Genomic DNA, 24,341 nt, shown 5'->3' on the forward strand with positions numbered 1-24,341 from the left:
CATATTTATAATGCTGTTGGTGAAAAGAAAAGACATACATTGGTGGCTACTGTGAGTATTTTAAACATTATTTGTTACAAGTCTTGTCTTACTGGAGGCAACATTGGAGAACAGACTTGGTAGGAAGATATGTGAACCCTGGGCAGAGGGAAATGAAGTCAGAGAAGAGAACATGATGTGGAGCCGTCACAGGAGACATTTTAAAACTTAGATGCTATTGGTGAATTCTATATTCGTATACACAATTGACTGACAAGAGATGAGAAATAAACTAGCAAGCAGGCTATCTATATATTGAAAATTTAGAAGATGGAGCTGGAAGTTGCTCAGATGTTAAGGACATTACTGCTCTTCAGGAGAACCTGGGTTTAATTCCCAGCACCCACAATGGCAGCTCACAACCATCTACAACTCCAGTTTCAGGGAATCCGGCACATTCTTCTGGCCTCTGCAGGCACCAGGCACATACATGATACACAAACATACCATGTGGGCTAAATATCATACACATAAAGTAAAATTAAATTTTTTAAAAGTTTTTTAATTTAAAAAAGAACTCAAAGTTTTTGTTTTTTTTTTTTTTTTTAAATTAAAGGAGAACTCAAAATTGGGGTTATTAAGATGAATAAGATAGGTATGACCTGCATACTTTTAAGGAACATATGTGTGACTCTATAAAAAATTAAGGGAAGCCTTGCTAAGGGTATTTGGGAACTGAAGAATAGAACATTTTAAGATTATTCACTAAGTCTGAGTGAGCATGCTGTAGTGTCAAACTGCCCAGGGAAGGGACAGAGTGGAGGAGTGCCTGTACAAGACGGAGGTGAAGGAGCTTGTGCTATTTGGTGACCTCTGTGATAATTACCTTGCAGACAGCAGAAGGAACATGTTGTACACTGCTGCAAGAATTTTTAGCTCATTGGCTCCTACACTAATAAGTACTTAATATTAACTATTTTCTAAGTTTTAGGATCATATAAAATAGAGCACATCAATATTTGTGGTGAATGGCTAAGTTCAAGTACCCACTTGGAATGTCTGCTCACACATGACTTTTAACCATCATTTTCCAAAATTTTCAGACTAGCTGAAATTAAGGTTTGTCTTTCTCTCATTGATTTCATATTTAAAATTTAGATACTATTTTCACTCTTGTAAATATTCAGTGATAGACACAAGGACAAATTAGAATAGTGCAAGAGATAATAATGTTCTCGAGATTTAATTAGTATCCTTTCAAATATCTAATAAGCTACTAAAATGATTAAGATGCCAATCGTTTTTCTATTCATAGGTTAAGAATCTCACACTTCAGCTGGAACAGGAATCAAATAAACGGCTATTGTTACAGAGTGAATTGAAGACTCAAGCATTTGAAGCAGACAATTTAAAAGGGTTAGAAAAACAGATGAAACAGGAAATAAATACTTTATTGGAAGCAAAAAGATTGTTAGAATTTGAGTTTGCTCAGCTTACAAAGTAAGTTTTAAAAGTATCTTTTAGTGTTTCTTTGCCCTATAAGTATTTGATATTTTGTGTGTTCAGATGACCTCAAATTTTGTGAAATAGAAGACCAAATGTTTTTATTTAATTATTTTTGTGTGATAAAAGAATTTAGTTGCAAAGAAGTTTTGCAAGGAAGTTCAATCTTTAAAAGGACCTGCATATTAACTTAAAATTGCAGGTATTTAAAGGGAGAAGCATAGATTAGTAAAGCTTCTGGCTTTACAGTCAGTCTATTCATGATTTTCATATCTGTACATATCTATAAATATCATTACATCTCTCCTGACTAGCATACAAAAATGAAGGCTGCCCTATTTGAGAAGAAGTGTTCCAGATGGCTTTAGTTTGGAGATTACAATTAGATATACATAATCTTGGGGTGAGGCTTGTTTTGCTTCTTTGGTTCATCTCAGAGTTAGAGTCTTTTTTATTTTCCTATTACTGTTGAGATGTCATGTGCCTACTTACCTGAGATGAAGAAAAAGGCAGGGTGTCATGATCCTGATTTAAAGTGATAGGAAAGATGGGTATTCCTTATATCAAGTTGTGATTTTATTTTTGCCAAATCTGTTATCATACTTGTAGACCCATTTTGTTGCTTTTGTGTTTTGTTTGTGTCTTCACCCCACCCTCTTACCCCTGAGAAGGCAGGGTTTCTCTGCGTAGCCCTGGTTATCTTGGAACTCATTCTGTAGGCCTTGAATCCAGAGATCCGCCTGCCTCTGCTTCCCGAGTGCTAGGATTAAAGGTGTGAGCCACCACTACCTCATTATGCCAGTTTCATTGTGATAAGTTGTCCGTTTTTATTAAGTTGGATTTATATTGGCAGATTTCTTTTCTTCATTTAGAAGCCTCATTTTTACCAGTTAATATACATGCCACTGATAAAGTAACTTCTCTAAGAAAAATATTTCAGTATCATGTCATTTTTCTAGCTAATCTGGGTGAGGCCACACTGCCTGCCTCCACCTTGTACCCCATAAAACGAGGCCCCTTGGTAATGGAGGCTTTCCTCAGAAGCACATTAACTGTGGATCTCTCCAAACCGTAAAAATGACACTGACACATTTTCCCCCAAGCAACTGTCAGCACTCAATGGACATTTATAACGTATTTTCTGTTAACTAAACTACAAAACAATTTCTGTCCAGTATTAAAGCCTAGCAGCCTGGGATAAATTACTAACTTTTGAAAATCTGGGTTTGAGTTCTTTTTTGTTCCTACGTATTTGAGTCTGTTTCCTGTAAGGTGTGTTTACTGTGTGTGATAGCATATTTTGTCTCTCCTTACCAGTTTATTGCTATTCTTTTCCTTTTATATTTCCTGTGTAATTATTTTATACCCCTTCTTGTGTTTGATTTCCAAAATATATTACACCTTGTTTTTCTTTAAATAATGTATGATGATGTCTGTTTTAATTGTTTACTACACAAAACACTTAAAGTACATTCCTGTGACCTTGTGCGTGTAAAGTGTACTTCTGTCTTTTTTCCACAAATATTTACAGTGGAGAAACAAACCACAGCAGCGGCATTTTTTTATGTCATTTTTATGGTTTAGAGAGATCCACAGTTAATGTGCTTCTGAAGAAAGCCTCCATTACCAAGGGGCCTATGCTTCGCACGGCATCATTTTATGGGGTGCAAGATGGAGGCGGGCAGTGTGGCCTCACCAGATGAGCTAGAAAAATGACATGATGCTGAAATATTTCTCTTACAGAAGTTATTGTATCAAACCTTTTGTTTTTTAGCAACTTAAATGAAACCCATCATAAGTATGAAAAATGATTGCTGATTTTCTTTTGTCTTAGGCAATACAGAGGAAATGAGGGGCAGATGCGAGAGTTACAAGATCAACTTGAAGCTGAGCAGTATTTCTCTGTAAGTGAAAGTCATTTTTAATACAGCCTCTAAAAACTGACTTAGACAAGAAACTTAAGAGGTTTTTGGTTTTTCAAGACAGGGTTTCTCTGTATAGCCCCTACCTGTCCTGGAACTTACTCTGGAGACCAGGCTGACCTCAAACTCACAGAGATCCACTTTCTTCTGCCTCGCAAGTGCTGGGGTTAGGAGTGTGCTACCACTGGCTGGCTTGAAATTTAACAGTTTTTTTGAAAATTATATGTCTTTTCAAGGTTCATTTTTGGTTTAAATTGTGAAGGGGAGGGGCTTTTTGTGCAGTTTTCCAGCAATTAATTACTACCAAATTATAGCCATAAATAAAACTTTTGATAGCTGGGCATGGTGATGCAGGCCTTTAATCACAGTGCTTTGGATGCAGAGACAGGTGGATCGAGGCTAGCCAGAGCTACAGAGTAAGATCTTGTCTCAAACAAAAATTTGGTTGCCGGACATGGAAATGCATGCCTGATGCCCAGGAGACTAAATTAGGGTGGGGTGGGGTTCTTGAGTTCCAGTATAGCATGGGTTACTTAGGGGATTCTAGCCTAGTCTAAGCTCTTAATGCCTATCAAAAAAAGTAAGGAAAAAAAATTTTAAAAGACTTTGTTAGAGACTTTGCTTGCCTATAATCAGTAACTAATATGTGTGCTCATGAGCATGTTTAGGTTGTAGAAATAACCAATGCCTAAGATATTTTTCCTGTTTAGCTCAGTCTATAGTTTGCTTTTTTTTTTTTTTTTTTTTTTTGAAACAGGGTTTCAACTCTGTCTGTCTTGAAACTCTGTAGACCAGGCTGGCCTTGAACTCACAGAGATCTGCCTGCCTGTGCTCCAGAGTACTGGGATTAAAGGTGTTTGCTGCCGCCACCTGGCTGTTTGTTTGTTTGTTTTTAATGGTTTATTTTTATTTTGTGTGCATTGGTATTTTGTCTGCGTGTATGTTTGTGTGAGTGTATTGAATCCCCTGGAGCTGGAGTTACAGGTAGTTGTGAGCCACTATGTGGGTTCTGGGAATTGAACCCAGATCCTCTGGAAGAATAGCCAGTGCTCTTAACCACTGAACACTCTCTCCAACCCCAGCAATTTCTTTAAATTATCTTAAAAGTTCAAACAAGTTAAGTTGGGGGTATAGAGATGGTTCAACAGTTAGTAAGAGCACAGTCAGCTCTTCTAGAGGACCCAGTTCAATTCCCAGCACCCACATGGTGGCTCACAACTCTATGTGTAATTCTAGCTCCAAAGGATCTGACACCATCACACAGATATACATGCAGGCAAAACACCAATGCTCACAAAATTAATTTAAAAAAAAAATCGCTGCTGAACTCACCATAAATATTTCATTCTTAACATTTGTTTTCACAGACACTTTATAAAACCCAGGTAAAGGAACTTAAAGAAGAAATTGAAGAAAAAAACAGAGAAAATTTAAGGAAAATACAGGAGCTGCAAAGTGAAAAGTATGTCCATTTTGCTTTGGAACAGAACAGCAAGGCATTCATAAGTTTAAGTTGAAAGATGGGGAGTAGAGGTGTCATCACTCTGATGGGGCTAATTTATTGGGCTAATTAATAGCAAATCAGACTAATCTACCTTAAGATTCTAGTTTGAGAGCATCTGGTTTTCTCTTCTGACCAACATTGTCTCCAGAACATGCAGTAAAACATGCCGGTAAAACACTCATTACATAAATAAAATAAATAATTTTTTAAAAAACAAAAAAGAAGAGGAGTAGGCAGTAGTGGTCATATTTAGAGATAATTCATTCCCCAAATTTACTGAGAACCTACAAAAATTGAGGAAGTCTACACATGGCCAAGAGAGGATCTTTGGAACAAATAGACAAATGAAAGTAATCTAGTCCCGGTGTAAGTGTCAGTTCTGAAAGTTTGTTTGAGACAGAATCTCTTGTACCCGAGGCTGGCCCTAATCAGTCCTGCTGCCTCCACCTCCTTTGCAAATGGTACAATTCTAGGCGTGGCCACCACACTCAGGCAATTCTGAAAAGCTTCAGAGTGTACTTTCTAGTATTTCTGGATAGTTCACAGTAGTTTGAATCTGTATGTTTTCATAATCTCGTGAATTACTTAAAGATCATATAGTATAACCCTCTCAGTTCACAGAGAAAATGTAAGGAACTTGCCCAGTAGAAATGGCATGGCTAATAATGTAGATAGTGTCTTGAATCTGACCTCCTGGTCAACCAGTGGCTTTTCAACTTTGCCTTGCTGTCTTATGTTCCAGAACCACAGCAAATTCTATTTTTCTAAAAGTAAATGGCTTAAGAAAGTACAATCTTGCTGGGCATTAGTGGCGCATGCCTTTAGTCCCAGCACTTGGGAGGCAGAGGCAGGCAGATCTCTGAGTTCAAGGCCAGCCTCGAACTTGGTCTACAGAGCAAATTCCAGGGCAGGTTCCAAACAAAGCTATACAGAGAAACCCTGTCTCGAAAAAGCAAAATAAATAAATAAATAAATAAATAAATAAATAAATAAATAAATAAATAAAAGGAAGAAGAAAAGAAAGTACAATCATTGATTGCTTTTATGAGTACTTGGTAGTGGATTTGAAGTTTAAGAAGTACAATGCTTGGTTCTGTCATTTAGAGGAAATTGTGTGTAGTTTTTTATATGTGTGCTGTTTAGTCTATTGTTTCCAGATGGAATCCCACTGTGTAGTCAAGGCTGGCCTTGAATTCTCCATCTCTATGCCTCAAGATTTCGGTTATTAGAATTAGAGGTGTAGGCTGGGCAGTGGTGTTACATGCCTTTAATACCGGCACTTGGGAGGCAGAGGTCTTCAAGTTTGAGGACAGCCAGGGTTACACAGAGAGACCCTGTCTTGGGGAAGAAAAAACAAACAAAAGAACTACAGATGTAGGCTGCCGTGTCTAGCAAGATAATTGTCATTTATATGATTAAGTAAGGAGAATAAATGAACTGCATTTTTTAAAGATTATTCATTTCACTTAAAACTGTTGCAGAGAAACTCTTTCTACTCAGTTGGATCTAGCAGAAACAAAAGCTGAGTCTGAGCAATTGGCTCGAGGAATTCTGGAAGAACAGTATTTTGAGTTGACTCAAGAAAGCAAGAAAGCTGCTTCAAGAAATAGACAAGAGATTACAGATAAAGATCACACTGTTAGCCGGGTAAGTGATAGGTTACTATCTGAAAGTATCAGAGTGTGTGTGCATACATGTACCTATGTCTCTGATATAAAGTGAACTTCTGTGTTTGTGTTTATCTTACCTAAAACAGTTGAGAATGATAGAAAGTCTTATTCAGTGCACTGGGTTCTTTCCCTGCTAGAGCTCTGTGTTACAATTTATTGGAGTAATTGCTTACCCTAAACTCATCTTTTTTATTCTCTTGCTGTATTAAGAGCGTTTGTATGGACTAGATTTCTTTGAAATTCGAGTAACTATTCTGGGGTAAGAAACTCGTTGTTAATAGTTCATTGTGATCAAAACCCAGTCCTACAAATTCTCTGTTGTTAAAGTCCATACTGTACTCTGTATAGTAATTCATGATCAGTGGGAGTTACAGAAACTTTTCTTTGGAAGTTAGCAAGCACTGTGATGTAAACATGCCTGGCTTTGCCTCTGGGCAGTTATGTGATCTTGTCAATCTGAGGCTTAGAGAATTAATGCAGTCTGCTGAGATCACATAACTTCTCAGAGGCAAAGGACCTGAGTTTGAATCTCTTTAATACCCACATAAAAACATGGATATGGCTACCTTGTCTGTAATCACAGCATTGGGAATAGAGACAAGCAGATCCTGAGAGCTTCCTGGCCAGCCAGACTAGCCAAAATAGTGAATAGAGACCCTGCCTCAGTGCCTTAAAGGAGATGTAGCTTTAAGTATGAAAACATAGTCTGTAGCTTAACCTTTGTTTGCTTTGTTCAGCTTGAAGAAACAAACACCATGCTAACCAAAGATATCGAGATTCTAAGGAAAGAAAACGAAGAGCTAACTGAAAGGATGAGGACAGCAGAAGAAGGTTTGTGGAGTTTCCTTAACAAATGACAGTGTGAGGCTGGAGAGGAGGCTCAGCAGTTATGAGCACTTGGTGCTCTTACAAAAGACCTAGGTTCAATTCCCAGCTCCCAGAGATCCCATGCCTTCTTACGGCTTCTGAGGGCACCAGCCATACACATGAGATGGGTTCAGGCAGGACACTCATGCACATAAAATAAAAATAAGTCTTTTTTAAAAGTTTGTGATAATTAATTTTAAAAGTCCCAGCACTCAGGAGGCAGAGGTAGGCAGATCTCTGTGAGTTCCTAGGCCAGCCTGGTCTACAGAGCTAGTTCTAGAACAGGCTCCAAAACAATACAGAGAAACCCCGTCTCGAAAAAAAAAAAAAAAAAAAAAAGAAAAAGTTTTTAAATCCATACTATGAGGGCTAGAGAGATAGCTCATTCACTAAGAGAGCTTGCTATTTTTACAGAAGACCCAAGTTTTGTTCTAGCACCCTTGTAACTCCAACTCCAGGGAATCTGATAGCCTCTTTTGTAGAAGGCAAAACCAATTTTTAATTGTATAAACAGTTCAGTGTCTCTAAAATCAATACCAAGGTGATTACTCTTATATTATGCAGTCTGGCTTCCAGCAAGATGTGTTCCTATACATGAATACATGGAGGTATAGTTTTAATGCCCCATTAAACCAACATTGTTTTAAATCCTGTCTTTCACAGACCTTGTTTTCAGGACAGGACAGGAATTACCATACAAAAATCCATCCAAATCCAAGATATTTTGGAGACCTATTGTCTCCTTGGTAGGCCCTCTCCTTTAATAGCGATCACTTGTAATTAAGATGGCAGTAAAGTCACATGACCTCCCTCTTCCCCAACCCTAATCAAAATGGTGACTGCCCACATGGCTGCACTTAGTTTAGTTAAGATGGCAGGAAACCACGTGTTGTTTCCCAGAACAGCTCCAATTTAGAATTACAAGTTTTAAGTTAACTTTTTGTTACAGATTTTTAACCGTAAATAATTGGGATTTCTGTAGCTGTTTTTTTTTTAATAAAAAGTAGAACAGCATAAAACTACTTTAATATTATTTATACCCAAATGACATATGAATCTCTGCATTACATGAGATCCAGTGGCCAAAAAGGCCAAAGGCAAATTCTGAGCCCAGGCAGCTAGTTGCAATATAACAGCTGAGCTATCACCATGACACACAGAACATAGTAACTCACACATCTAATATCAGTCAGAAACAAACATGCAGTGCCCACATAACATTTGTACATTTAACTGAGCCTGATGCAATTTTGCACACCATTTTTTTTTTTTTAATAAAAAAAAAAAATAAATGTAGCCATTCATGACGATGGAAACCTTTAAGTCCTGCACTCAGGAGGCAGAGGCAGACTATGAGTTCCAGGTCCATCTGGTTGAGACCATGTCAAATAAAAATAAAAGCTAATTCTGTGATTAATCTTTAGTTATTTTTTTACATTTGGTTTTTTCAATGCTTGTTTTCATGTATTATCTTATGTAGGCTTAAGACTTATATTCGTGAGCTGGACAGTAAGCAAATTCATGCAGCCCTATCACCTGAGAGGTGGAGGCAAGAGAATTGGAAGTTTAAGGACATCCTGGGCTACATATATTTAAAACAAAATCAAGTAGTTATCTTAATGAAATTAGTGAAAGGTACTGTGTATTACTGTGTAGCGTTAGTAATTTCAACAATTGACATTGTTAGTTTGGAAAAGGGTAAAATTATTTAATGCTTTTCAATAATGTTTTACATGATTTATTGGCAGAATATAAGTTGAAGAAAGAGGAAGAAATAAATAATCTTAAGGTTGCCTTTGAAAAGAATATCAGTACTGAACGGACCCTTAAAACTCAGGTACATGTCCCAGCAGCCCTTGCCATTGGTTTGTACTTCAGTATGGTAAAATCAGAAAACTGATAATTGTTCTTTGTTTGTTTTCACTAAATAAGGTCGTGGGGTTTAGCCTTTCATTAGAACAGACAAGATGAATCCCTGTTAAGTATAGAAGGCTTAAATGAGACGTTGAATTTCAGTTAAGAAATTAACTTGTCTAGTAATTTCACTAGTAAATGTATGATAACACAGCTCAATAGTAGAACAGCTGCTTAGTGTGTGGAGGGGCTGACTTCCATTCCCAGCACCCAGGAAAGAATTTTTTTGTTGTTTTGTGGTTTTTGTTTTGTTTTTCAAGACAGGGTTTCTCTGTATAGCCCTGGTTAGCCTGGAACTAACTCTGTAGACCAGGCTGGCCTTGAACTCACAGAGATCCACCTGCCTCTGTCTCCCAAGTGGTGGGACTAAAGGTGTGCACCACCATTGCCCAGCAAGAAAGGAGGACTGTATTAAAAACCTATTATTGACAGTAGGAAACCTAAAAAAAAGATGTATTAGATCAAAAGCCAGAGAGATAGTTTGGGAATAAGAAACTGTAGAGATGGTGACTTATTATTTTCTTTTGCATTTGATTATGTATCTAGGTCAGTTTTTATTTAATTTTTGTCATTAAAACCTAATGCCTTGACATGAAACCCTACCTCAAGAAAATGTGTATGGGGGGAAAGGGGGATTGTTTGTCTTGTCATTTTACTAAGTTGCCAGTAGTTCTTTGTGCTTAAGTGCTTTGGTGGTTTTTTTCTTTACAGTAATTGTTTCCTCTACTTTTAATTTAATTAAATAATTGAAGACAAACAGCAGTTTTAATTTTAAGTAAATCATGTTAGGTATATTATTCATTAATCTAAATATGCATTAAATTATTCAGGGGTGCCTCATTCTAAGGGGAACTTTACTATTAACCTACTTTTTGAACTTCATTTGTTTGTTTATTGTGTTCTCTGTGTCATACCCTGACTGCCCTGGAACTTATTCTATAGACCAGGTTGGCCTGCCTTTGCCTCCTGAGTGCTAGGATTAAAGATATGTATGTATGTATGTATCTCCATTCATCCAGAAGATTGAAAGAATTGTTTCTGAATTTATTTTTAAAGTAAATATGTGTTAGATTTATTATTAGTAATTATTATTATACTTACTCAGGGGTGCCTCATCCTAAAGGGAACCTAATCAGTGTGGATAAGAGCTAAATTAGGGGTTTTTCTCTCTTAACTGGGGAGGGGAACTTACAATTTTTTTTTGTATGTTCCTGTGGAAAAAGCCATGACTTTTACCCTCCATGAGCACATGGTAAACATACAAACATAGGAATAAACAAGTACTCATACACATTAAAAACAAATCTTTGAAAATAACAAGGTTGAGGAAGATAATGATGTCAACCTTTGGCTTCTGTACACACATGTACATACCTGTGTGCCCATAGGAGTGTGCACACAAACAAGACAAAAGGAAGGGAGTTTCAATATGACCTAATCAGATGTGTAATCACCTTGCTTTCCTGCTTGTCCAAAGGAAAGAGATTTCTCTCTGGCCTTTTTACCTATACCCACAGTGCTGTCCCTGCCTTTACTCCTTCATGTGTTTCCCTTGTGTATCTATCTCCTAACTCTCCTAAGAAACATGTGGAACTGAGTGCAGCAGCGCACACCTTTAATCCCAGCATTCCTGTGAGTTTGAGGCCAACCAGCTACATAATGAGATGCATAAGTAAGTAGGTAAGCAGATAAATAGGAAGGAAGGAGAGGGGGAAGGGAAGGAAGGAAACAATTTAGGAAGCTTTTCTTCTCTAGGAATCTTTGTAGGGTTACTGCCTCCATAGCACCGTCACATTTACCTCTCTCTACTGTATAACTTATGTGTCTGCCTCCTTTACCATCTATAGTATTTGGAACATAATTCTGTTTCTTTCTTGTATGCAGTAATATACTGCAGTACTGTTAAACAATACATTTTTCTTTTATAAGCCTGATTCTCACACTGGACTAAATAAGATATTAGTAGTAGTAATTATCTAAACCACCATTCATGATTAGTTTGTTCCATAGAAGCACAAGTTTATACACAGAGACCAAGAAAAAAACCCATATGTGTGAAAACCAATACATTTTAATAGACATTAAAATTGAATGTGTACAATATACACATTCCTTACAAGTACTATTTTAATGTTTGAACAGGCTGTTAACAAATTGGCAGAAATAATGAATCGCAAAGACTTTAAAATTGATAGGAAGAAAGCTAATACGCAAGATTTGAGGAAAAAAGAAAAGGAAAATAGGAAGCTACAACTGGAACTTAACCAAGAAAGAGAGAAATTTAACCAGATGGTGGTGAAGCACCAGAAGGAGCTGAACGACATGCAAGCGGTAAGTGTGTGCACACAGATCGTCTCCTCCGTGTGTCAGTCTCTGCCTCTTACCTCTCTTGCTTAAAGTAGACTCACTTGTGTAAAAGTTTGAATTTTAGTTTATAGCATTCACATTTTGATCATACATGCTCTTATTCGAACATTTTTCCTGAAAATTTTCAAAGGTGCTCTCTTAACTCTTAGTTGTCCCAGCTTGAGTAATTTTTACTAATTAGCAGTTACTTGATTAGATGCCCTGATTTGAGGGAGACATTCAAGGGTTTTGTTTTCAGTTTGTGCTATCATTGTTACATTGAGGATGCTTAGGCTAGAGGATCTTGATATAAGTAGCTGATTTTTCAACTCAGTATCTACTTTTATAAAGTCGAAATACTAATAGTATTTTATGCTTCTTGACATGTCAATAACAAAGTTATGAACATAAAATGGCCTCAAGACTCATTTACAGTCAATCTTTAATGTTATCCTGAGTTTTCTTTTTAAGATTTCTTTTAAGATTAATTTATTTGGAGCCAGAAAATACCTTATACTTAAGAAGAAAGAAAAGAAAATTTTCTTAACACAGTAAGTTGAGGGGCTGGAGCTATGTCTCTGTGCTTAAGAGTATTTGTTGCTCTTGCAGATGACAGGGGTTTGATTCCCAGCACCCATACGGTAACTCACAGGGGATCCAGGAGGCACGGACATGGTGCACATACATGCAGGCAGGCAAAACATTCATACACATAAATAATGCATTGAACTGGGAAAGATCCCAGTTTGTGCAGCACATCATCTGTGGTCGTTGTCAGGCACTGCTAGTAGCATCACATCCCAGATACTTAGAGCAAGCAGGAAACCTGCTTGAGCGAAAAGTTCTGGGTCTGGCTAACTGTATTTCAAAAGAAACCCAACCATAGTAATAAACATCCATGGTGTACAGCATGTTTCACACTTAATTACTCATTTACATTTCAGTTATTAAATTTGAAATTATTTGAGTCTGATTATTTTTTATTATCTTGGTATTTTTTCAAAAATAGCAATTGTTAGAAGAATGTACGCATAGAAATGAACTTCAAATGCAATTGGCTAGCAAAGAGAGTGATATTGAGCAGTTGCGTGCAAAACTTTTGGACCTTTCGGATTCAACTAGCGTTGCTAGTTTTCCTAGTGCTGATGAGACTGATGGAAACCTTCCAGGTAAGAAAAATTCTGTTCTTCATGTGGGTTTACTCAGATGTCATGTAAATGTTTTTCATTTTTCATTCCATCATTTTGTTCTTGACTCATTAAGAAGGAATTGTTTTTAATAACCAAGACATACGACAGTTGTTTACTTAGGTACATTTTGTAAAATAAAACTAGTCATAAGCAGGTTATTCAAATATACTGAGGATGGTTAAAGAGAATGAGATGATTTTTGTTTCTCAAGATGGTTTCTCTGTGAACTTGCTCAGCAGACCAGGCTGGCCTCAAATGCAAGAGATCTGCCTGCCTCTGCTCCGCCCCACATCCCCACCATCCTGAGCTTAAAGGTGTGCACCACTATGTGGTTTATGAGTGCCTCCTGCTTTATGTATTTTGATGCTAATATACATATATAGATATTTATATAGCGGCTATATGCAGAAAGCCTATGCAGTGTCTTAGTGAGAAACCTTCGATAGTCTTTGTCAAGTTGTAAGTTTGTAGAAGTAGAGAAAATGTGATACTATGAGAGGGCAAAGGATGAGGGGAAACGAACCAAAAATGAGCAGAAGCAAATGCCTGATGTGTCATTTTTTTCCCTTTCCCTAGTTAACATAAATAAAATAAATAGATAGGTTCACATACATTCTTGGGTTAATTGGAGTTCAAATGAAGTGAATACTGAAATGTGTAGCTGGAGAGGTGGCCCAGTGGTTAAGAGCATTGTTGTTCTTTGAATGGACCTAGGTTCAGTTCCCAGCACCTACATGATGGCTTACAACCATCTGTAACTCCAGTTCTAGGGCATCCAACATGCTCCTCTGACTTCCACATAGGCTCCCAGCCTGTACATGGTGCACAAATATATATGCAGGCAAGAAACACACACACACACACACACACACACACAAATAAGATAAAGTAAAACATGCATTTATATTATATACACAGTATATACATTTGTGTGTGTGTGTGTGTGTGTGTGTGTGTGTGTATTATATCATGTTATGGTGCCAACATTCTTAGTTCAGTTTTTTTTTTTTTTTATAAACCAGATAATGGAAAATAGATTTGGTTAGTATATTTCCTGTGTAATACATGAATAAGACGATACTTTTTTAAGCTGGACAGGTAATATATTTCAACAAAATGCACTTCTTTCTGTTTTGATGAAGTTGATAAAGTACTTTTGAAGTTGCTGCTGCTCAGGAAAGTGGTGCTCAAGGGGCCGTGTGCAATGTCTGCCCTCTTGCCTTGGTGTCTTTGCCCTCATGCTTTAGTGTGTGTTCTTGCCCAAAATCAGGGTTCTGTGAGGGTTAATGCAGAGAAGGGTCACTTGCTGTTCTAAAGGTCAGGGATGCCTCTGGTTTTCAGTGTTTGCCTCTCTTAGACAGCTTAAGCCTCTGGAAAGTTGTAGCTGTAGGTTAATAAGAACCTCTGCTTTTGGCTATTTAGACATTCAAGATCAAACATACTACAAAATATGACTTTTAGAGGCTTTTGATTATTAAAGTTTTTGACCAAAGGCAGCTTGGGTCTGGAGAGATGGCCGAGTGCTTAAGAGCACTAGGCAGGCTCTTCAAGAGGATCTGGCTCCATTCAGAGCACACATGTGAACTCCAGTCCTGGGGAACCAACACTGTCTTCTGGCCTCTGTGGATGTCAGGCACTTATGAGGTGGACAGATACAGATGGATATATAGATACAGATATGCAGGCAAAACAATCAGACATTAAATCAATAAGTTTTTGTGGTTTTTTTTTTTTTTTGTTTTTTTTTTTGTTTTTGGGAGAGCAACTTAGAGTTCGTGGGTCATACATACTCCATCTCCCATCTCTAGGAAGTAGGGGCAGGAACCTGGAAGCAGGAACTGAAAGCAAAAGCCACCCGTGAGCACTGCTCACTGGCTCGCTCCTGGGACTTACTCAGCCTGCTTTCTTATGCAGTCTAGGACTGCCTGCCCAGAGATGGTGCTGCTCACACAGAGCTGCCCCCACTCCCCCCCCCCCCCACATCAGTTACCAATTTAGGAAACTTTACTATAGTGTAAGAGCTGGCTCCGGGATATCGGCAGGTAGCCTTAATACGGCTTTTGTCTTCAGCACCTTCTGTTTCAAATAAATGAATCGTGTGTGAGAGCTTCATTAAGGTGCAAAGCCTATGCAGAACTTGGCTGGAAAAAAACCTGGAAAACTTCAGTATTTCTTATCGAGAATTGGCACTTGGCATTGTCCCTTTGAAAACTTAATTAAGCTGTTTGGGGACATGGAAATTAACTTGCTAAGGTGTAAATTGGAGAACAATAAAGAATTCATGAAGAGGGTGGATCTCCCTGCAGGTAAAAGGCTAAAATCATCCTTGAGGTGCCTTTATACTTCTTCCTTTCCACTGACCCTTATGAACACCCACACCTGATACATAGCACTCCAGGCTTGGCCAAGCAATCTGATAAAGGCTCTTCTTAGCTGAGGTTCCTCTTCCCAGGTAACTCTAGTTTACATCAAGTCAGAGGGGTGGGGAACAGCCAAGACAGTTACAACAGTCATTTAGTTTTTGACTGAAAGTATAAGCTCATTTTTTGTAAGCTACAGGATACTTCTGAAGTAAAGGGACTCTATTTAATGTTAATCCAAAATCCTGAGGAGGGCTTTTTCTTTATTTCATGCATTTCTGTTAGCTTTGTCTGTTAGCTGTTGGTTTTGTCTAAATTTTCAGAGGCTTATACCTTATTAGCAAGCATAATTAGAAAATTTGACTTAAAAGATGAGTTGGTGTGATCCAGACTGACAAAACACATGAGGTGGTTTGATTGGCAGGCTTCATTAGGAACCCTGATGAACCTGGGAGTCATTTGGCAAAGGGATTTAACTGTTTTTACTGACTGTTTTGCATTTTTTGTCTGTTTTTGTTTTAAAGCTTTGTTTAAACAAAAACTTAAGTATTTTCTTCAGATATTTTGTTTGTGAGGCTGTCGTATCAAAGTACTCTTGGCCATTCTTCACCACCACTGTGCCATCGGTGTAGGAACGTTACAAAAATACTATGAGCTGAGCCCTGACTGCACTATTGAATGCAGAAATTAAAGGGTAATCTTTCAAAATTACTTTCCCTTGAGGCTAGAAAATGGCTTAGTAGTTAAGAGCACTTGCTGCTGGTGCAGAGGACTGGATTTGGTTCCCAGCATTTTCACATTGGTTCACAGATATTTATACTTCAGTTCCAGGGCCCTGATCCCTTTTCTGGTCTCCTCTGGCACGTGTATAGTAGACTTATATATAAACAGGCAAAAACTCATATACATTAAAAAAAAATTACTTTCCTCCCGCATTGGATATGTTGCTCCTCAGTTGAAAAATTCATATTAACTTCACTCACTATACACTAGATACTTGTAACACAAAAAATAAAAGACCCAGAGAAAATCAGAGAAGCAAAAGACCCAAGCCAGTAGCTCTTAGTTCTACTCAGCTGAAATGGCAGTCCTGTCTCCAGAATCCTCAGAAGCAAAAGCTCTCAGTTCCTGTCTCCTCCTTATAAATCTTTCTCCGCCCAGCCATATCCTCCTGTCTCTACCTCCCTAGTGCTAGGATTAAAAGCGCATGATGCCAAGTGCTGGCATCAAAGGCATGAGCTCTGTTATTCTTCACTCTGTGTAGGCCAGGGTGGCCTTGAACTCAGAGATTGTCTGCTTCTGTCTCCTGAATCCTGGGATTAAAGGTGTGCCGCCACCACTGCCTGACCTCTATAGCTTGTGGCTGGCTTTGCTTTTTGAATCCTTGGGCAAACTTTAATAAATCATAAATAATATATCACCACAGATGCCTAGAAATAGTTTTTGACAAATAAGAAATAAGGTTTTATAAAGTATCTTAATATTCATCCTTAGTATAAGTTGCGTATTATTTACTTGTCTAGAATAGTTCTTGAAGAGGGCTAAACTTTTAATTTTACTTCAGGTTAATAAATGGAGGCTAGAGAGATGACTCAGCAGTTAAAAGCACTGCTCTTCCAGAGGTCCTGAGATCAGTTCCCAGCACCCACATGGTAGCTCAAAACCATGTGTACTTGTAATCTTACAAATCTGATGTTTTCTTTGGGTGTGCAGGTGTACATGCAGACAAAACACCCATATACATAAATTAATCTTTTTAAAAAATTAGAAAATGAATTTGCATATTATAATAGGCGAACTTTGAATAAATTGTTATTGAACGATTAAAATAATGACTTTTTAAGTACAGGCTGTATTTTTAGTTCAGTGATTGACTTTATATTATAAGTAGTTGTATAAATGAAGTGACACTGTTTCATTATTTCTCTGAAACATTTAATGTAGAAATAATAACTTATCGTAGCTGTCCAGTCCTTAGCTTCTATAGTGCTTTTCATGGATATTTTGTCATCAGTTAAATCAAATTTTTCCTAAGCATCTCAATTCTAAAAATCTTAGAAAAGCATGTTACTTCTCACATTCTTCACTGAACTTCCTGCCCCGGGTTTCCCAGCAAGCGGTGATCTGGCACACTGTGAATATGGAGACTGTGACTAAAACACTGCACGGTGGAGCTCTGTCTATTAAATTGGATGTAATTAAAGTAACCTTTGGTGCTCTTAAGAGATTGGGTGTGATATTTAAATTACCTGTGTTAGCTATTAATTAAATCCAGTTAGGCTCAGACTGTTATGTGTGTGAAAGAGTCAGTTGTTGATGTTGCAATACTGCAGACATTTTTAAAAATTATAAATATGTAAAATCAAATTAGCTTTGTGCTTCTGATGGAAATCTAGTGTCAGTTCTACACTGCTTCCTAAAGCACCTAGCTTCCGTGTGTGATCTGAGAGGTGGACGCACAGCACTTGACTTGCACGTTGCGGCTTTCAGGAACTCTTCATTTAGAACTAGTTAGACACATTAACAGAGAGGACACAGAAAAGCTAGTGTCATTGCTCTGTTAGGAGCTTTAGGCTCTAGTCCAAGCCATGAGAGAATGTGCATGTACATATGTGCGTGTGCACATACACACACAGATGTACATCTGTATCTGTGTTTGAATCTGTACTCTTGATCTTAGTTCTTTCTGTCCTTAACCCAAATGTAGAAAAGTCACTGAAGTGGATAGGGAAGGGTATTTTAGACTATACTGCTTTGTGTGAAAGTCAAGATTCAAGGGCTTTTATTTTATTTTGTTGAGAAATTGCTAGTATTGGACATCATAAACCACACTTTAAAGTAAGAGCTCCCGTTTTTGCCATATTAGTGGGAAGATGTCCTAGTAGTAGTATTTCTCCTTTCCTAAGATAAAAGATTCACGAATGATTAATATATAATGAGCAGCCTTCCCTACATTATTTAATATGAAACTGCCTGTTTGGTTTTCAAATTGTAACCAATATTTAGTGTTATTTGGCTAATTTAGAAGAAAAAAGCACAATAGCAAAATAATAAATATATTATCAACTGTACATTCTCTATGTATCAGAAGCCTTAGGCTTTATGAAACAAATATTAGGGTATGGTTCCTATCTCTCAAAACTTGAAAAAACTGTTTAAGAGAAAAATAATTATTGACAACATAAATAAGTAGTAGTAAAGAAAAGGTTAAGTAAAAATAGAGAAAACTTGAATTTAACTTACTGCAATTTGATTTAATGAACCACTGTTTTCAGGAAGGTGACTTAACACAACCAAAAGCTGGAGATGATAAGTAACTGGTGGTAGTAGCGATAAAAGGAATATTACACCCAGTAACTTAATATTGTGAGACTTGTTAAGAATAGACTAGCATTGCATTTTAGAAATACAACGTCAGAAGTTAAGACATACTGGGTTTAAGCCCTGAAACTTTCATAGATCAGATAAAGGAGGCTTTGGAAAGTCAGCCACTCTTGCTAAGCCTAGGTATCATAATTTTTTAAGTGGGGAGTGACAATAGAACTGTATGTAAGAATATGACATCCTCTATTCTAGGACTTTACAAACCTTAAATATGAGCTATCACTTATACAGCATTTGGGCAGTCAGATGTTCAGTAATGACATCTGTTGTTACTACTGTCAAACTGAGCTTTCGACTTTCTGTGAAGAGGGACAAATGAATGTTCCTCCTGGGATTATAATTTCAGCCGTAATATAGTCAATCACACTATAGCTTTAAAATTGGTTACCTTTCTGTTTTATGTTTTAAATATACGAAGCATTTTCTTATCTACAACCCAATATAACCATCTCAAAAGAAATCATATTTATTCCCCTAGACACTTTTAATAATCTTTAGATATATTAACTACATGTGGTGCTACACACCTGTGATCTCAACACTCAGGAGGCTGAGGCAGGAGGATCTCAAACTCAAGGCTAGTTTGGGCTACACAGTAAGTTCAGCTAAGCTGTATAGTGAGAGTGTCTCAAAGCGTTAGAAGCTGATAGGGCACTGGCCCAGCATGCCCACTGCCCTGAGTCCAATGACAGTGCCACAAAAGGAATAAACATGTACTAGCAACAACAGCTGCCATAAAAGGCTTTAGTTATAAACAGTCAGTTTGTGGTATAAATATTAGCAGTTAACCTGCCTATTTCTGTGTCCTTTTCTGCTTATTGAGTTAAATATGCATAAAAACATAATACTTTATTAGTTTGAGATGGTTTGGAATTAGACTTATCTACAGAAATAAGTGCCTTCTGACCAAACTTGATGAACAACTTTAATGAAATTGTTGAGTGTCTTATTCAGACATTAATTAGGATATTTTACTGAGAAAACAAATAAAATGCCTGTCTCTTATTCTTTGTGTCTAGTTGGTTCTGCCTGCACCCTTATTTATTTATCTTCTGCTCTTGTCTTCTGTGAGTAACAGGACTCCTCAGTGCTTTTGCCTGCCCTTGTGTAGATCATGGCTCGGAATCATTCGACTCGCTGCATTTTTTCTTTTCTTTTTCCTTATTTTTTTGCTGGATATTTATATGAATTGTATGTAATATTTAAAGTATTATATATCACATCCATTTAAGCTGTAATCCATTCCAGTCTTGCCTGGCTCTTAAAGACATTGTTACTTCATACCTTTTCAATTGAGTACTAAATGTTAATTTTATGGGGAAAGTGGCTTGGGATTTTTTTTCTGCCGTCTTTGTTTGTCCATTAAAGTTAATTTGTGTGATTGAAGCATGAAAGAACAAATTACAGCATTTATTTATTTAGCTGTTTTCTATTGCCTGTTGCTGCATGCTCTCAGACAACTTTTAGTTTTCCTTTTAGTTTTATAATTTAAGATTGACTACTATTCCTAATTTTTCTTTTTCTCCTAGAGTCAAGAATTGAAGGTTGGCTTTCTGTACCAAATAGAGGAAATATCAAAAGATATGGCTGGAAGAAACAGGTACCATATACCTCCTAAATTCTTCTCAATGATATTTTGTTACATGTTTTACTATAAAGCATAGAACTTGTGTTAACTGCTCTGTTACTAACCTTGGTTTTAAATTAATACATTAAATGTAAACACAAATGGGAACTATTATGCTATTCACTTTAAATCAAGTTAATGTTGCTCCTTTTGTTTTTCTTTGTTTTTTTGTCATTTCAGTATGTTGTGGTAAGCAGCAAAAAAATCTTGTTCTATAATGATGAACAAGATAAGGAACAGTCCAGTCCATCGATGGTGTTGGACATAGAGTAAGTTGCCTTTGATTTTTTTTTTTTTTTTTAACAAATTATTAGTCACTTGACTTTTATTTTTGAATTACTTTTAGAATGGCTTGACCGTTTGTTTGAAACAATGTTACCTATTTTTCCAAGTAAGATGGCCCAATGGGTAAATTTGCATCTGCTATACAAGTCTAACTACTTGAGTTCTGATCCCCAAACCCCATATAAAAAGTAGGGCAAGCTTCTAATCCCAGCATACCGCTCCTGGGAGTAGGAGAATCTTCAGAAGGCCAGCTAGTTTGGCTTACACACTGGCAAAGAGACCCTGTCTCATAGAAGGTGGAGCAGTGAGGACCAAGACTGACCGTAGCAGAATGTGAGAAGGAGTTACCTCAAAAAGTAAAATTGGGAGCTCTAGAAGTGCTCAGAGGTTGAACATTTGCTGCTCTTTGAGAAGACCCAGGTTTGTTTCCCAGTACCCATGTGGCAGCTCACAACTATAGCTGCAGCTAAAGAAGGCTCTAATCTTCTGGCTTCTCCCAGCACCAGGCACACAGATGGTACACATACATACACACATCACACACACACACACACACACACAGAGAGAGAGAGAGAGAGAGAGAGAGAGAGGAAATTAAATCTTTTTAGTATAAGATTGGTTAATATACTGACACCACCAGTGGTTTATGTTATATAATATAAACAAAAAGCTGTTCTTTTTAGTAGTATATTAAAGACTCAATAAGCATAGGGTATTTTCTTTGTGTTCATTCTCATAATATATGAGAATTATATATATATATGATAATATAATATATATTATCATAGAGGTATATAAATATATAGTGTATGTAAAGTTAAGTAGGTTCTACATATAAACTTAGAGACAACTAGTTGGAAAATTTTAAGTGTACAAGATAAATTCAAGCCAGACATTGGTGGCTCACACCTTTAATCGCAGCACTCAGGAGGCAGAGGCTGGGGGATCTCTGTGAGTTTGAGGCCAGCCTGGTCTACAGAGCGAGTTCCAGGACAGGTTCCAAAGCTACACAGAGAAACCCTGTCTCGAAACAACAACAAAGATAAATTCAAAGTGAAGTTTGGTAAGTGCTATTCAAGAGATACATAAAGTTAAATGAAGGACTGTTAGGATGCCTCACTCAGTGAGTACGGGTACTTGCTGTTGAGCCTGATGACATAAGTGTGATCCCTGGAATCCACAGAGTGGAACACGAGAATAAACTGTAGGAAGGTGTTCTCTAACTTCCACACATACACTGTGACATGTGCACTCATCCATAAAATGCACAGTGCATAAGATGTTTTTATGTTAAATAAATATTTTTGGAGCTGGTACTGGTTAGAATGAAAACAAAGTTGAGAGAGCCCTGGTAATATTTCAAACTGTTAAATCCTCAATTATGAATAATGAACTTGAGTGGAATAGTAAAATAAGAGTGCATTTAGTTTTATAAAAACAGATGACCATGTTGTTTTTCAAGTGGATGTGCAATCTTGAATTTCAGTCTGCAAAATATGAGCAGTCTAACTTCTCTACATTTTCATCAACATTTGTTGTTACAGTTTTACCTTTAAAGGTTTATGTTTACTATCTCTAATTCTGTGTGGTGGCTGTGCACATGAGTGTAGATGCCTTTGAACCCTCTTGGGTTGGAGTTAGTGGCAGTTGTGTGTCACCAAATGTGGGTGCCAAGAACCAAACTCTGGTCCTCTGGAAGAGCAGTATACATTCTTAACCAGTGAACCATCTCTCCAGCCCCTATTGTTCCTTTTAAAATTCTGAAAGCTGTATCATGACATCATAGATAGACGTATATACATACACATATATACTCCAGATGATTATTGCTGTTGAACATTTTTTGTTTGCTTCTTTGTGAAATGTATGCCTTTTGTTATCAGTGAGATTCTTATAATAGGTTTATATTGTTTATCTCTGTCTTAGTAAATTGTTTCATGTCCGACCAGTAACCCAAGGAGATGTGTACAGAGCTGAAACTGAAGAAATTCCTAAAATATTCCAGGTACAAATGTTACACTATAATTTTAAGGTCTCTTTTACCTAAGTAATAAGTGTTTTGTGAAATAGATACCAGTGTCTTCATGCACTTAGAATCTGAATCTTTCTCTGCCCCTCCTGAATGTAGATACTATATGCAAATGAAGGTGAGTGTAGAAAAGATATAGAAATGGAGCCAGTTCAGCAAGGAGAAAAAACCAACTTCCAGAACCACAAAGGCCACGAATTCATCCCTACACTCTACCACTTCCCTGCCAACTGTGAGGCCTGTGCCAAACCTCTGTGGCATGTGTTTAAGCCACCCCCTGCCCTCGAGTGTCGAAGATGCCATGTAAAGTGCCACAGGGATCACCTAGACAAGAAAGAGGACTTGATTTCCCCGTGCAAAGGTAAGGTGCAGTGTGCGATTGTCTCAGCAGTGCGGTTCTGTAGGTTGGTCCTAAGGTGGTGTTTTGGCACCTGAGGAGGGACCATGCATGCCGTCCTTTATGAGAGACAGTGATTCAACTTTTAGTGGGTGTTGGACACGAGTCACCCCCTTTTCAATTGGCATGCCATTATAAAAAGCTTGTAAGCTGAGAGAAGAGCTTTGGGTGAGCCCACTGCCTCTCTTAGAGTTTCCATCTTTCCTTATTCCCATCTACCGCAGGCAGCTCCTCATGGCAGCCCCTCACAGTGAGGCCGAGGAAACCTACCTGGTCTGACTGCTCTAAAGAAAGCCATAGGCTCTACAGATGTATTTGCTTGTTTTACTGTTACAGTTTTTGTATTTCTAATTTTTCTTGTGTTTATGACTATTGGTTTTGATCATTTTTGCTTTTAGAAAAAATTTCAGTCTTAGACACATTGAGACAAAGTATTGTCCAAGGATATTTAACTATGATATCTTAAAAATTAAGAGCTTGAAAAATTATGAACTGAATAGTTTTTAACTACTGTATTATGCTTTTAATTGTGAAAGTTTTGTGGGTTTTTTGTTTGTTTGTTTCTTAATGCAGTAAGTTACGATGTAACATCAGCAAGAGACATGCTGCTGTTAGCATGTTCTCAGGATGAACAAAAGAAATGGGTAACTCATCTGGTGAAGAAGATTCCTAAGAACCCACCTTCTGGCTTTGTCCGCGCCTCTCCTCGAACACTGTCAACAAGATCCACTGCAAATCAGTCTTTCCGCAAAGTCGTCAAAAATACATCTGGGAAAACTAGGTAAAGACTAAAATATTAACCTTTTTAGTAATATAAAGTTAATGGAAGCTGTCTATTAAAATTAGAATCCTAGGTATTGAAGGGATGGCTCAGCAGTTAAGAGCACTGGCTGCTCTTCCAGAGTTCACTTTCCAGCAACCACATGGTGGCTCACAGCCATCTATAATTGTAGTCCCATTGGATCCGATGCCCTCTTCTGGAGTACAAATGTGCATGCAGACAAAATTAGTAACCTAGTCAGGCATGGTGGCCACGCCTTTAGGTTAGAAGGCAGAGGCAAGTGTGTCTATGTGAATTTGAGGCCAGCCTGGAATACAGAGCAAGTTCCAGGATAGCCAGGACTAAATGGAGAGACTCTCAACAAACTACTACTGCTGCTACTGATACTACTAATAATTAAAAGCCTTTTGCTACCTTTGGTAGCACACATGCTAAAATCAGAAACTGAATTGTTTTCACCATAGAGAACATCATTTATATATAGGTAGGTCTTAATGTATAACTCACTGGCAGGGTTTTATAAATTAGTTTAACTGATTGCTACTAGGAACTGGTGCATAGGATACTTTCCTGCCGAGTTTCT

The 24,341-nt window shown here is 37.5% G+C and overlaps 1 protein-coding gene across 2 annotated transcripts in view; it reads left to right on the top strand.

Moving 5' to 3' along the window:
• Rock1 (Rho associated coiled-coil containing protein kinase 1) overlaps window positions 1-24,341 on the top strand; it is a 94,884-nt gene that overhangs the window by 68,098 nt on the left and 2,445 nt on the right. For both annotated transcript variants that reach the window (XM_051202007.1, XM_051202006.1), the window contains exons 20-32: window positions 1,295-1,479; window positions 3,317-3,386; window positions 4,772-4,866; window positions 6,390-6,555; window positions 7,316-7,409; window positions 9,194-9,282; window positions 11,502-11,690; window positions 12,715-12,874; window positions 20,169-20,239; window positions 20,447-20,535; window positions 22,478-22,556; window positions 22,680-22,941; window positions 23,551-23,758. In XM_051202007.1, coding sequence (XP_051057964.1) covers window positions 1,295-1,479; window positions 3,317-3,386; window positions 4,772-4,866; window positions 6,390-6,555; window positions 7,316-7,409; window positions 9,194-9,282; window positions 11,502-11,690; window positions 12,715-12,874; window positions 20,169-20,239; window positions 20,447-20,535; window positions 22,478-22,556; window positions 22,680-22,941; window positions 23,551-23,758 — 1,757 coding nt within the window. The remainder of the gene's footprint in view (window positions 1-1,294; window positions 1,480-3,316; window positions 3,387-4,771; window positions 4,867-6,389; window positions 6,556-7,315; window positions 7,410-9,193; window positions 9,283-11,501; window positions 11,691-12,714; window positions 12,875-20,168; window positions 20,240-20,446; window positions 20,536-22,477; window positions 22,557-22,679; window positions 22,942-23,550; window positions 23,759-24,341) is intronic.

The sequence above is a fragment of the Phodopus roborovskii genome, unplaced genomic scaffold (genome assembly GCF_943737965.1).
Source record: "Phodopus roborovskii unplaced genomic scaffold, PHOROB, whole genome shotgun sequence".
NCBI classification, from domain to species: Eukaryota; Metazoa; Chordata; class Mammalia; order Rodentia; family Cricetidae; genus Phodopus; species Phodopus roborovskii.